Raw genomic sequence first — 12360 nt, forward strand, 5'->3', positions numbered from 1 at the left:
GTTGACCCAAGGAATATAAATCTAAAACATTTTTTTTCTCTTTATGTATCACATAATAATAATACAGTTACCATTAATATAGTGCTTTAAGATTTGCAACCATAATCTTACTTTTTCATCAAAACAACTTAAAGAGGTAAGTACTATTGCCATTCCCCTTTTACAAAGGAAACCAAGGCAGCAAAGCTCAGAGTCACACAGCTAGTAACTTGGGGCTTCCTGACTCCAGGTAATACTTTACTGGATAGTCTTTCAATGTAACAATTTTGCCAACCTATCTATTATTAATTAAATAGATATTTAATAAATGCCTTTTACTTGATTTAATGGTACATTCACTGAAAATGCTGGGATGACCAGAAGGTTTTGGTCCTTTTGTTTAATTTCCATCTATTCTCGATCATGTTAATAAATAATATGACAATCTTGTGAATATGAAATATACTCTCTTAAAAAAAGACAATTAAAAAGATTCTGGCATAAAGAAGGGATTTTAGAAAAATGTTGCTGGAAGTTTCCACTATTTCAGAAAAAAAGCAAGCAAAAAAGTATCTTTCAAGCACTGTGCAAATTTCATTAAAAGTTAAAACAAATACCAGCACTGAATTGCCAGGCTGTAAATTCCAAGATTGTCCTGGTCAATGTTTAACAACAACTGGCTTTACCTCTCATGATGCTTAAATTAACAATTTTTCCATCACTTAAGTCTCGACAGAACAATAAACTTAAACCCTTAAATGTAAATTACATAATGAGATGTAAATGCTTGGACTGAAAATTTAACACTAGGCTCTCTCAAGCCAATTTGAGCTGGTTCTAGCACACTCCTAATTTGAGTAGAGAAGCTGAAATGAGGATGGTGAAGGAGGTTCAGCTTTTGAATTGGTTAGGGAAATGATTTCATTTCCATTTTGAATCTGACTCTACTTTTAACTGCATCATGTACTATGATGTGAATAGAATGGATGAGGAAGAGGAAATGATGAGATGGTAAGTTAGGAACTGGACCTTAACTGAATATAAAACACCCAGTGAGGAATTTCCCTCCACCAGAACAGATCCACACATTCTCTAATTTAGAGTTGCCGCAAATGTGGTGTCAGATTCAAATTGCAACTGATCCCTGGGGATTGCATATTGACTCAGAAAACCACACATTAACATCATGTTGTATTTTAATTTATTTTTTGTTAAACATTTCCCAATTACATTTTGACATGGTTTTGGTGGCGCAGCTACTTGTGGTCAAGTTTGACAAGTTTTCTTTGGGAAAAGTCACCATATGTGTCAGACATGGGATTTGCACCCAGGACTTCTTGGCTCTGCTTGCCAGCTCTATCATGACACAGTGATGAGATTATAGCCAGGAAGCTTTTCTACTCAGGGGACCCTAAGCAGAAACAGAATTTCCTCCTTGCTGCTGTATCCCTTAGATCACTTAGAGAGAGAGAGAGAGAGAGAGAGAGAGAGAGAGAGAGAGAGAGAGAGAGAGAGAGAGAAAGAAAGACTGACCCAGGGAGACACAGAGACAGAAAGAGAAAGACAGGTGACTAGAGTGGGAGGAGAAAGAGCACAAAACAGTCAGGGAGAGGCAGACAGAAGAGAAAAAGAGACACAAAGACAGAGAGGGAGAGATAAAGGTGAGAGGGAGTGAGAGAGACACAGAAAGACAGAGAGTGATGGGGGTGGGGAGAGAGACACATAGAAAAGAGAGACAGAGACAGAAGTTGGGGAAAGAGAAAGAGCTTGGGGGTGGGGTTTGGAGGGGAAACACAAATTCCCATACTCCATGTAATTATCTTTGGGATTTTTTATCTCCTTAAAGTTTTGTTTTTGTTTTTTACCAAAGGCATCATTCCAATAGGATTTGCTGTGTCCACCATAGAGTCAAGTAACTGATTAGCATATAAACAAACATTTATACAACCCCATTCGTTTAAAAAATATAAATAGTGACAATGTTTAGGGTATATTTCCCCCCTTTCTCTTCATATTTTTTAAAAGACTTTATGTTACAAATTCTTCTTTATTGCATAATGCTACTCTATCATATATAGGGCATTTTGCCCAGAAGGCAGAGCAAGACACATTCCTGAAGGTGAAACTTACTTGTTTAATGTTGACCCAGTCTGGTTAAAAACTAAAGAATCAACCACCCTTTAATCAACCCACAGTTTCATTACTTTTCTTTCTACCATGGAAAAATAGAAAGGATTATATTTTGGGTAGCTGGGAGAAGGAAAAAACAAACAAACTCAGAACTATGTTTTCCTGTGGTTATCTTCCCCTCCATTCCCCATTAAAAATGCCAAAAGCCCATAATTTTTTTAGTGGACTGTAATTTGAAAATTGATCAGTTTAAATAATCTTGAGAATAGAGATGAGTTTTTCATTGGGTCTTTTAGGAGAGCTATAGTGAAGAAGTCAGTGTTGGAAGCACATTTCTGAGTGCACAGCTCCCAGTGGAGGTCACCCTGGCTTCAGGAGGCGGAACTGCAGCAGGGGCTCTGGCCCTGGAGAAGAAGTCCCTGGGAAGACTTTCCAATAAGCAGTTGAGCTGCTCCTGGCCTAGTTTGATCTTATCATCTAATTTTCGCTGCTCGATCAGAAGTGTTGACTTCATTTTCACAAAATGCTGGTAGTCCTGGAGTTGATCCTTAGTGAGGTAATTGGATAAGATGTCCAAAACCACACGCTCTCTCCGGTCCAGGTTCTCCTTGAGCTCCCGAGCATCTTCATGCTGGCCAGCCAACATCTTTTTCTTCTCATTTAGAGAGCTCTGTCACATCAAAAGAAGTGTATTAATTAATAAGGCAAGAAAAAGTAAGGAAGAAGCAACTTTAAATGTCCTATGTGAATACTGAGATAGAATAAGTCACTTTCCACATAAGAAATAATGCTGATGAAGTACAGAAACTCATCCCAGAAAAGCCTAGCTTATGTCATAACTTTAGTATTATATTTGTCCAGGTGAATGGCACATGGGATAAAGTACCAGGTCTGAAGACAAGAAGTCTAGAGTTTAAATCTAGGCAATCTGTTTGCCTCAGTTTCTCCAACTGTCAAATGGAGATAATAAATAGTACCCATTTCCCAAGGGTATTCAGGATCAAAAAAAATTATATTGTGCTTAGTATAGTGCCTGGCATATTGTAGGGTCTATAGAAATGCCTGGCTATCATCACCTTCAATTACTAATATGTTAATTTTAAAATATACCTATAATTTATTTGTGAATTTACACCAATGAATAAATTATAAATGCAAATTACAAATAACACACTAATAAAACCACTATGAATAATAAACAAATATATTAATAATCATACAATAATGTACCATATACAATTAAAATACTGCAAAAAATATATTAATAAATAAATAATAATTAAGGATGATGATAAATGTTACTTATTAAAAAAGCCTCTTTCTTTTAGGCATTCACTAGCTTCAATCTGAAGGGATTATCTGAAGTCAATTAAAACTATGATATCTTTTTAGCATCTTTGCTTGGGGAGAGGAAAAGACCTAAAGATACTACCAAATAATCATTGTGATGACTGAATTATTCAGAATTCCTTTCTCTACCTTCTTTGGACCTTGCATGAAGGAGAACATACTTATTAATGGTAACAGTTTAACATTTCTTAAATGTTTCCTTTTTGTTTTCTGGGCTTGATGACTTTGCAGAGACACAATAGAATAGACTCTCCCACTCTGGGTTCTAATTCTATCTGTCTATTATTATTCTGTTTATCTGACTTTCATTTTTCTGGATATGGCACCTGTGAGTTCACTGATATAGGGAACCTAGGTGATCAAGCTTTCTCAATGGCAGCCTCTCTTCAAAACCTGCCCAGGCTGAGGACACTGAGTGATGGTTATCTATTATATAGCTATTTGGTTTATTAACCAAAATCTGAATAATTATTTAAAACAGATTATTTCTTATACTGACACAAAATTTAAAATTTCAACTTGTACTCCCTTCCCCACGAAAAAGACATTATCTGAATATTATTATTCTGTATATTATCAGTTATTCTACATAGCACAGAATAATGATTCTCAAATCTTTTGATTTCAGGATTCCTTTTCAATACTGAGGCCCCCCTAAATAAGTTGTTTATGTGACTTATATCTATCTATATTATGTAAGACATTTTAAAATCTTAACATTATCATGAAAATAGTGCTGACCTTATAGATTAGCCACTGAAAAAGTACTTAGGGGCCCCAGGTTATATCTTTAGAATACTGGAATAGAAGATAAAATAATATAAACTCTGGGATTATCAGTTAACTTAATCTAGATACATAAATATATTAGATTTATTATTGGCCATAACAAAGGATGAATGTGAAAGATTCAAAGAAACTTGGGAAAACTTACATGAACTGATGCAGAGTGATCAGAACCAGGAAACCAAAACCACTCAGGCCAAAACTCAGCCCCTGAAAGACCTGTCTTTTCTGAGGTCCTCTCAAGTTGTCTTTGGAGGACAACTGCTTTATCCCTTCATTTTTGCTTCTCTACGATCATTTTGTGGTACTTTTCTGTCTGTTTGTGGAGGAAATCTGGAGAGCCCGGACATTTCTGACCTATTCTACCATCTTCTTAGAAGTCCTCCCTCCAAAACCACGACTACAATGTAAAGGAAAGGAAGGGGGAAAGAAATAAGCATTCACATAGTGCCTATTATATGCCAGGTGCTGTGCTCATCACATTTTGCAAATATTATTTCATTTGACCTTCACAACAATTCTGGGTGGCTAGTGCTATTATTATCCTCATTTTGCAGTTGAGGAAACTGAGGCAAACAGAAATGACTTTTCCAGAGATACAAATATAGTACTGAATTTGAACTAAAGTCTTCCTGATTCCAGGTCCAGTGTTCTATACACTATACCACCAACTTCCCTAAAGAACAACCAAAAAAGTGAAACCACAAAGAAGAAATAAGAAAATGTGCCATCCTCCCTTTGAAACAAAGGTGTTTGCCAGTGTCCCAAACATATTAAGCACCTAATAAATGTTCACTAACTGGAAGACAAGTCAAGTGGGGGAATACGGGTATAGAACATGGGGGAATACGGGTATAGAACATTGCATACATTGTTAGACTCAGGTAATGTCTTGGTTAGTTTTGCTGACTTGCTTTATTTCATTTTTCTTTTATGTTGCAAGGAATGGCTCACTAAGGAGTTGAGTGAGGCAAGTACAATTAGAAAGTAAGGTATAATAGTAGTATCTGTCACTTTTATAATATTTTCTATTTCTTCACAACTGTCCTGGTGTAGAGGGGTGTGTGTGTGTGTGGGTGTGTGTGTGTGTGTGTGTTATGACACATAGAAAGTGAGAAAAAAGGGAAAGAGAAAGAGAAAAAGAGAGTCAATCTTAGTCAAACTAAGTTGGAAAAAAAATTCAGTATGCTAAGTTCATATCCCAGTAGATTTATAAAACATTTATAAAAATGTTTAATAAGATTTAGTCCAATGTTTGATATGCCAGTTTTAATTTATAATTTAAATTTTAATCGGAGGTAAAAAAAATTTTTTTTTTTTGACATTCAGGAGAAAAATTATTTGCAAAAGTTAAAACCAACCCATTTAAAGGTAATAGAGATCTAGTCAAGCATGCACACATTCACATGGGGGTTCCCTGAAGATTAATTAATGCTTCTCTGCCCCAATTCCCCCAGACTTTTCCCCTAAAGACTTGATCTAATACTTAGAGAAAAATAAAAACAGATGTATTTTAGAATAGATCAAGAAAATAATTCTAAAATAGTATTAGTAACTTAGACCTTGAACTTGAAAGGCAAGACCCTCCAAAAAAACCTCGATATTTAAATTTTATCCCCCCTTTTAAAAAATGTGAATGCCATTTTTTAAGCCAGACTAAGATGGCTTCTTCTCTGCACTCCTCCCACAATTGAGATATCTCTATAGCAGTTGAACAAGTGAGGACTCGAGGGAGGAGAAAGAATTGGAAGGAAAAAAGAAAGGATGAAAGGAAGGAGAAAAACACTCTTCTCAAGAATGTCCCTTAGGAATGGTGAATATTCAGAGCATCCCCATCTCCCCTGTGTCTATGGAATAGAGAAATCAAACTAGATTAGCAAACTGGTGCTTACATTTAAGCTTCTGGGTTTCTTATATATAAAAAGCTATAATAAAAAAAAAAGCATCTGGTTTTCATTTCAAATGTAATTTTTCTTTTGGGAAGAAGCAAGAAAAGATTTTGAAAAAATTCTATGCTTCCCCCCAACAGCCACATTGACTCTATGACTAGTTGAAGATGATAGAAATATTTGGGAAAGGAGGGATAAAGAGAAACCTGGAAATACTTAATGTATTCATCCCATAACTGAAATGCCAATTGTTGTTTGGCATCTGATAATCATAATGAGTGACATTCATTTTAGTCTTTAAAAAAAGGCATATCCCTGTGGTCCCGGTTACCAGGGAGGCAAAGACTGGTGGATTATTTGAATTCAGGAGTTCTAGGATGAAATAGGGCTATAGGGCAAATGGATGGCCACACTAAGTCCAGTATCACCAATAGGGCCCACTAGAGAGTAGTGGGCCACCAAGTTGTTTAAAGAGATGTGAACAAGCCTAGGTTAGACACATAAACATAGTGGGATTGGGTTCTAAATGGCTGCTGCATTTCTAGATTGGATGAGTGAAGGAGACCCAGTCCCAAAATAAAAGAGGTCATGTTTGGTGGTCTTGAACATCTTCTAATTTTCCCCTACTCTTATTTAATTTGGCAGTAAATTAATTTTCTTTAACCAAAAGTTTGAATTCTAATCCAAGTGATAAAATCAGTATGTTGTGACATCTTGGATAATTCATGTTCCTTCTACAAATCCCAATAAATCCCAATTTTCTCATCTGAAAAATGGACAAATAATCTCAAATCCTATCTAGCTTTAACAGTCTATGACTTTATGACTGAAAGGGCAAGTGGTTCTCCTCTGAGAGCATGATAGCAGAGTTGAGGAAAGCTGCTAGGAGACCCCCAAATAGTAAGTGTTTTCCAAGATGTCAAATTTGGGACTTATTATTCAAATTAGCTCTTTCTTGAGTTCATTGTATTTTCAATGAATACAAGGAGGTTCTGAAATTAGATTCTCTATTACCATGCCCCCCTTCTTCCCTTGCTGCCATGGTACATTTCCATTCACTGACATGCAACCAACCTATGCAAACTATATACCCCAACAGTTTCCATCCTTAAAAGTTTTTTTTTTCTTTTTAATAATCAATACCATACACTAATACATTTTAGGGAGAGGTAGGAAATAGGCAATGAGGGGAGCACTTGGAGATTAACAGTTTCTTTTTCAAGTACTTCCTGGGCCAATAATTCTTTAGATAGGCCACAGTATAAAAGACATACATATAGATCCTCCTCTTTTATATATACATTTCCTGTTTCCTTAATAATATGCTAGGGGGTGAGGGGGTAAGTCTTAAGAGAAATCAATTAGTCTGTGAGTTCTTAGAGAGCAAGAACTGTCTTTTGCCTTTCTTTGTGTCCCAAACATAATAAAAGTGCCTGACTTAATAAATGTATGTTTACCTGACTTTTGTATAGATAAACAGCAAGAGCTCCATAAATATTTAATTGATGTTAGGTTACCTACCCGCTCTTCATTATTTGCATCTTCACCCAATCCACTGAGGACATTTTCTACACGGGCCAATCGTCCAGAGAGGGAGAGCAAAAGGTTCACAACCTTGTCCAGGTCTCCTATGAACATCTTGTATTTGTCAAATTCATTGGGCTTGCAGAGTTTCCTGATCAAAACTTCTACTTCTTCTCCAAGGGCATTATTGAGTTTGATATCCATTAGCAAACTTTCCTTTGCTTCTTTCAGAGACTCCAGTTTAAGCTTCAGGCTTCCGATGAGTTTTGCCTATAATAAAGATGAAGTAAACACAAGGGGACATTAAATCAAGAGCAAATGTAGGCCGGTGACAGGCTTGAATGACCTCTCTCTGTCAATTTAAATTCCACTTTGCCAAGGATCAGTTCAAGAGAAAGACGGTATAAAGTGAATGGAAAAGCGCTGTACCTGGATTCAAAATTAGCTCTTCTGGGGCATGGTGGTCAACAATAGCAAGCATTTGGTAGGAATTATAGGTTTACAAAGCTCTTACAAATATCCTTCCAACAGTCCTGTGAATTAATAGCTATGAGTATCCCCATTTTACAGAAAAATGGAAGAGGATGAAATCTGTGGAAATATCTGTGGAAATGGATGCAGTTGTACCTCAGTGATTAGAGACTTTATCAGGGAGGGTGGCAAGATCATAGCTATGGAGGGTCATGTGAAAAGACTTATTTTATGGCTTGCAGGAATTCATGTAATAATAATAAAGTATCTTATCTATCTTAGATCAAGAGTGAAAGGGTGCTTTAGAGGCCATTAGATTATCAATGATCCTACCTCTTCTCTAACTATCTTTGCTTAAAATGTTTCTATTTTCTTTTCATTTCTATATTTACCAGTGGTGCCACCCAATACAACACTCTTTATATACATACTGGTTTATTTTGCTCTAGATATTTTGTATTCTTCCCTAACTAAACTGTATCCTCAAAGGATGATGCTATGTCCTTTAATTTATATATTCCCCAAAGCACATAGTCATTGAATAGAGTTGGAGTTCGTATTCTTAAAGGAGATAAATATTTAGAAATATCTCTAATCATTTAAAGTACATTTGAGTTAAATTCTTTTCACTAACTACCTTGATATATCTTGATGCCATATAATGTCAAGAGATCTAGCAACAAGTTCCCAGGATATTGGATGGACCCCTCAGATTGATGGGAGTGGATTAGATTGCAATCCTTGGAAAGGTTACTCACATTGCTGAGATCATAGAGCCAAAAGACTGAAATAGCTAAATTATCTATTGGAATTTACAATGAGTGAATATATATTTGAAGAAACAAAAACCAAAAGCACTGTCCTATCTGACTGCTACTTGTATTACCACCTTATCACTTTTTTCAAGATCAATATCAGCTAAGCTGTTTGGTATTTAAATCTCTTTGCAATTTGCCCTGGCTACCTTTTCAATTTTTCACCAACTCCTGCTCCAAATATTCTACAATCCAGGCATACTGAATTAGAATTAGGAATTTTCCCCCTTCTTTAAAGGCAGTCCTCTGTCCCTACAGATAATTTTGTTTAATCTATTTTTTTTTTTTTTTTAGGGGATCCATTTATTTATTTATTTGCTGAGACGATTGGGGTTAAATAATTTGCCCAGGGTCACACAGCTAGGAAGTGTTAAGTGTCTGAGACTAGATTTGAACTTAGGCCCTCTGAATTTAGGGATGGTGCTCTATGTACTGCTCCACCTAGATGTTGTTTAATTAATTTAATTAAATCCTATTCCTTCAAGATCTTCTTTACTTGTTCATCAAATTTTTTCATTCCTGTTGTAAACCTTTTTCTAGTTTTAAAGTTTTAACTTTAATTAATATAAGTTTATTTTAGTTATTTAATACTTTCACTCCCCAAGGAAATCCCAAATTGGTTCACAAAGAGTTTGAATTAACTATTTTCTTTTTCTCTTTCTCCCCACTTATTTTAATACTTCTAGAAATTCTTTTTCTTCAAGGACAAATTATGCTACCATTTACACAATTATTTGTGCACCCTCACAGGTAAAAGTTATTTCTTTGGGGCAGCTAGGTGATGCAGTGGATAAAATATCAGCCCTGAAGTCAAGAGGACCTGATTTCAAATATGAACTCAGACATTTAACACTTCCTAGCTGTGTGTCCCTGGGCAAATCACTTAATCAATTGCCTCAAAGGAAAAAAAAAAAGGTATTTCTTCCTTCTCAAATTTCTAATAATACTTTGGATCTCTCTTTTGTACTCATCACCTCTTTGCCTAATATCTTAATTTTTGCATACATTTTTTCCCTTTCAGTTTGTTCTTGCCCTCTTATTCTCCCCTACACACCTCCTCCCCCCAGGACAGTGTCTTGTTGAAAGAAACTTAACTGAAAGGCACGTTTTCTAAAAAGACATCTAAGTAGGAGAAAGGACAAAAGGCAACGGGGTAAATTGTCATCTTGGTATTTTAAGACGGGCAAGCCCAACTTGTAAAGTTGAGCTGAAAGTTCAGTTTACAAAAGATTGATCAGAATATGGTGGTGAATATCCAATGAGAAATGCCTGGGATGGGAAAGGGAATTGGGTAAATTACTCCATATAGAAAGTGTTTTTTTTAAAAAATGTATTCTATTTTAAATTTATAGAATAAAATAAGCTTTTCCATAACATACTATAATTTTAAAAATGATTGCACATGAAACTGCAAATCTATTATGTATAAACTTGCTATTCTTGCATATATGTAAAATGATTCTATATATACTTTTATTTATCAGTTCTAGAATTATTTAAAAAAGAAGAACATGATACATATTTGGAATTGCCATGTTTCCAATAAATGAATATAGGAACCACTTCTTGACAAAAACATCCAAATAGACCTTTAAAGGAGGCCGCTCCGCAAGTAATCCTGCCACAGGAATACGCTGTGCAGTGGGTGTGCTGTGATGTAGGTGTTATAAAAAGGATAAAATTAACACTCTCAGAGGAGACTGTGCCACCCTAATCAAAGAATCAGCTGAGGAACTGCCAGCACCCACTGCTGGAGGGGAAATAAGGCAGACCATGTTCTTGACAGGAGTGCCCAGACGAGAGACACTTCTGTCCATAGAGATAACTCTTGCTTTCTAAGAGAGGAGCAGATAAGCTTGAGAGGTCTAGAAGTATGGAAGGGAAGGCAGTTGGGGAAGGTGCTGAGGGCAATACTAGAGGAAACTTCTTGGAATCAAGTGTCACTGGAAAATAACCTGTACCCAAGAGGGAGCCAAAACATTACAACATTTTTCCCTTTGAGGATTGTTATCTGAGCCAAGTAAGGACAGAAGACAGCCTCTGGGGGGCAGGGGCAGCACAGAAAACATTCCATTGTGAATTCTCCCCATTGAAGGCCCCTGGCTTTCAGCTTAGGGAAAGGAATGTGGGTGAGCACCCTTGACCTTGACAATGATGACACAAAGATTTCCTATTGAACATTTTTGCATGACCTCTATGAATGGCTTTTTATACATGAAGACAAATCCCATGACTAACATTTCAGTTTCTGTCGCTTTGTAAAAAAGAGCCTGAGTAGGAGAGGTTTTATAGGGTAGACATCTGTGTAGTGTTATAAAGAAGTACCTTCTGATAATTAGCAACTTGCAGAACCTGATTCTAATTACTGGGGGTGGAGTGGCTTAAAGATACAAAATCAACCAAGATTTCTGTCTTGCACATGATAATAGGTGACATTTATATGTAGCTCCATAGTTTGTAAAATGTTGCACATATATTATCTATAGGGAATGCAATTATAATTATACCCATTTTAAAGATAAGGAAAATGAAGATTTGAGTTTAAGTGACTTGCCTGAAGTCACATATTTTGTGAGTACCTAGGCAAAATTGGGATTAGATCTTCCATATTCTCCAAACTAAGTACTCATTCCTTAACAAAAAAAATATATATATATATATTGACTTTGTCCAATTAAGAACATTGGACTTTTTTGGGGAACTGCTAAATATCATTATATATCTTGGATATAATTTGCTATGTGGGGAACTGATTCAATTTGCTTCAAGGAGGCATTCTTCCTTAGAAAGGGACATGTATATTATTTTTAGTCTCCATGACCCCATTTGGGGTATTCTTAGCAAAGATATTGAAACAGTTTCCACTTCCTTCTTCATCTCATTCTATAGATGAGGAAACAGGCAAACAGGGTTAAGTGACTTGTCTACAGCTAGTAAGTGTCTGAGGGCTGGATTTGAACTCAAATATTGCTGACTCCAGGCCTGGCACTGGATTTACATGGCTGGTGATACCATCTATCACTTAAGAATGTAAATTCTTATCTAACCATTCTGGAGAGCAATTTAGAACTACGCTCAAAGTGTTATAAAATACTGCATACCCTTTGATCCAGCAGGGTCACTAGTACAAGGAAATCATAAAAAAGGGAAAAGGACTCACATGAGCATTAAAATGTTGTAAGCAAACCTTTTTTGTAGTGGTAAAGAACTGGAAACTGGGGGGGATGCCCATCAGTTGGGGAATGGCTGAATAATTTATGGCATATGAAAGCAAAGGAATATTATTGTTCTATAAAAAAGAAGGAATAAAATGATTTTAGAAAGGCTTGGAAAGATTTGCTTGAATTGAGATGTTGAGCGAAACAATCAAAATCAAGACTAAGTTGTAAACAGTAACAGCAAGATTGTGTGATGAT

The 12360-nt window shown here is 36.0% G+C and overlaps 1 protein-coding gene across 4 annotated transcripts in view; it reads right to left on the reverse strand.

Annotated features, from left to right (window-relative positions):
* Positions 1–2093: 2093 nt before the first annotated feature.
* Positions 2094–12360, reverse strand: part of SHROOM3 (shroom family member 3) — a 232504-nt gene continuing 222237 nt past the window's right edge. For 3 of the 4 annotated variants that reach the window (XM_051965075.1, XM_051965073.1, XM_051965074.1), the window contains 2 exons: positions 7656–7928; positions 2094–2779 (listed from right to left, as the gene is read on the reverse strand). In XM_051965075.1, coding sequence (XP_051821035.1) covers positions 2411–2779; positions 7656–7928 — 642 coding nt within the window. In that variant the 3' untranslated portion in view covers positions 2094–2410. Of the gene's footprint in view, positions 2780–4393; positions 4646–7655; positions 7929–12360 lie in introns of all 4 variants that reach the window. The other variant, XR_007948130.1, reaches the window with a different exon arrangement.

This window comes from Antechinus flavipes, chromosome 6 (genome assembly GCF_016432865.1).
Source record: "Antechinus flavipes isolate AdamAnt ecotype Samford, QLD, Australia chromosome 6, AdamAnt_v2, whole genome shotgun sequence".
NCBI classification, from domain to species: Eukaryota; Metazoa; Chordata; class Mammalia; order Dasyuromorphia; family Dasyuridae; genus Antechinus; species Antechinus flavipes.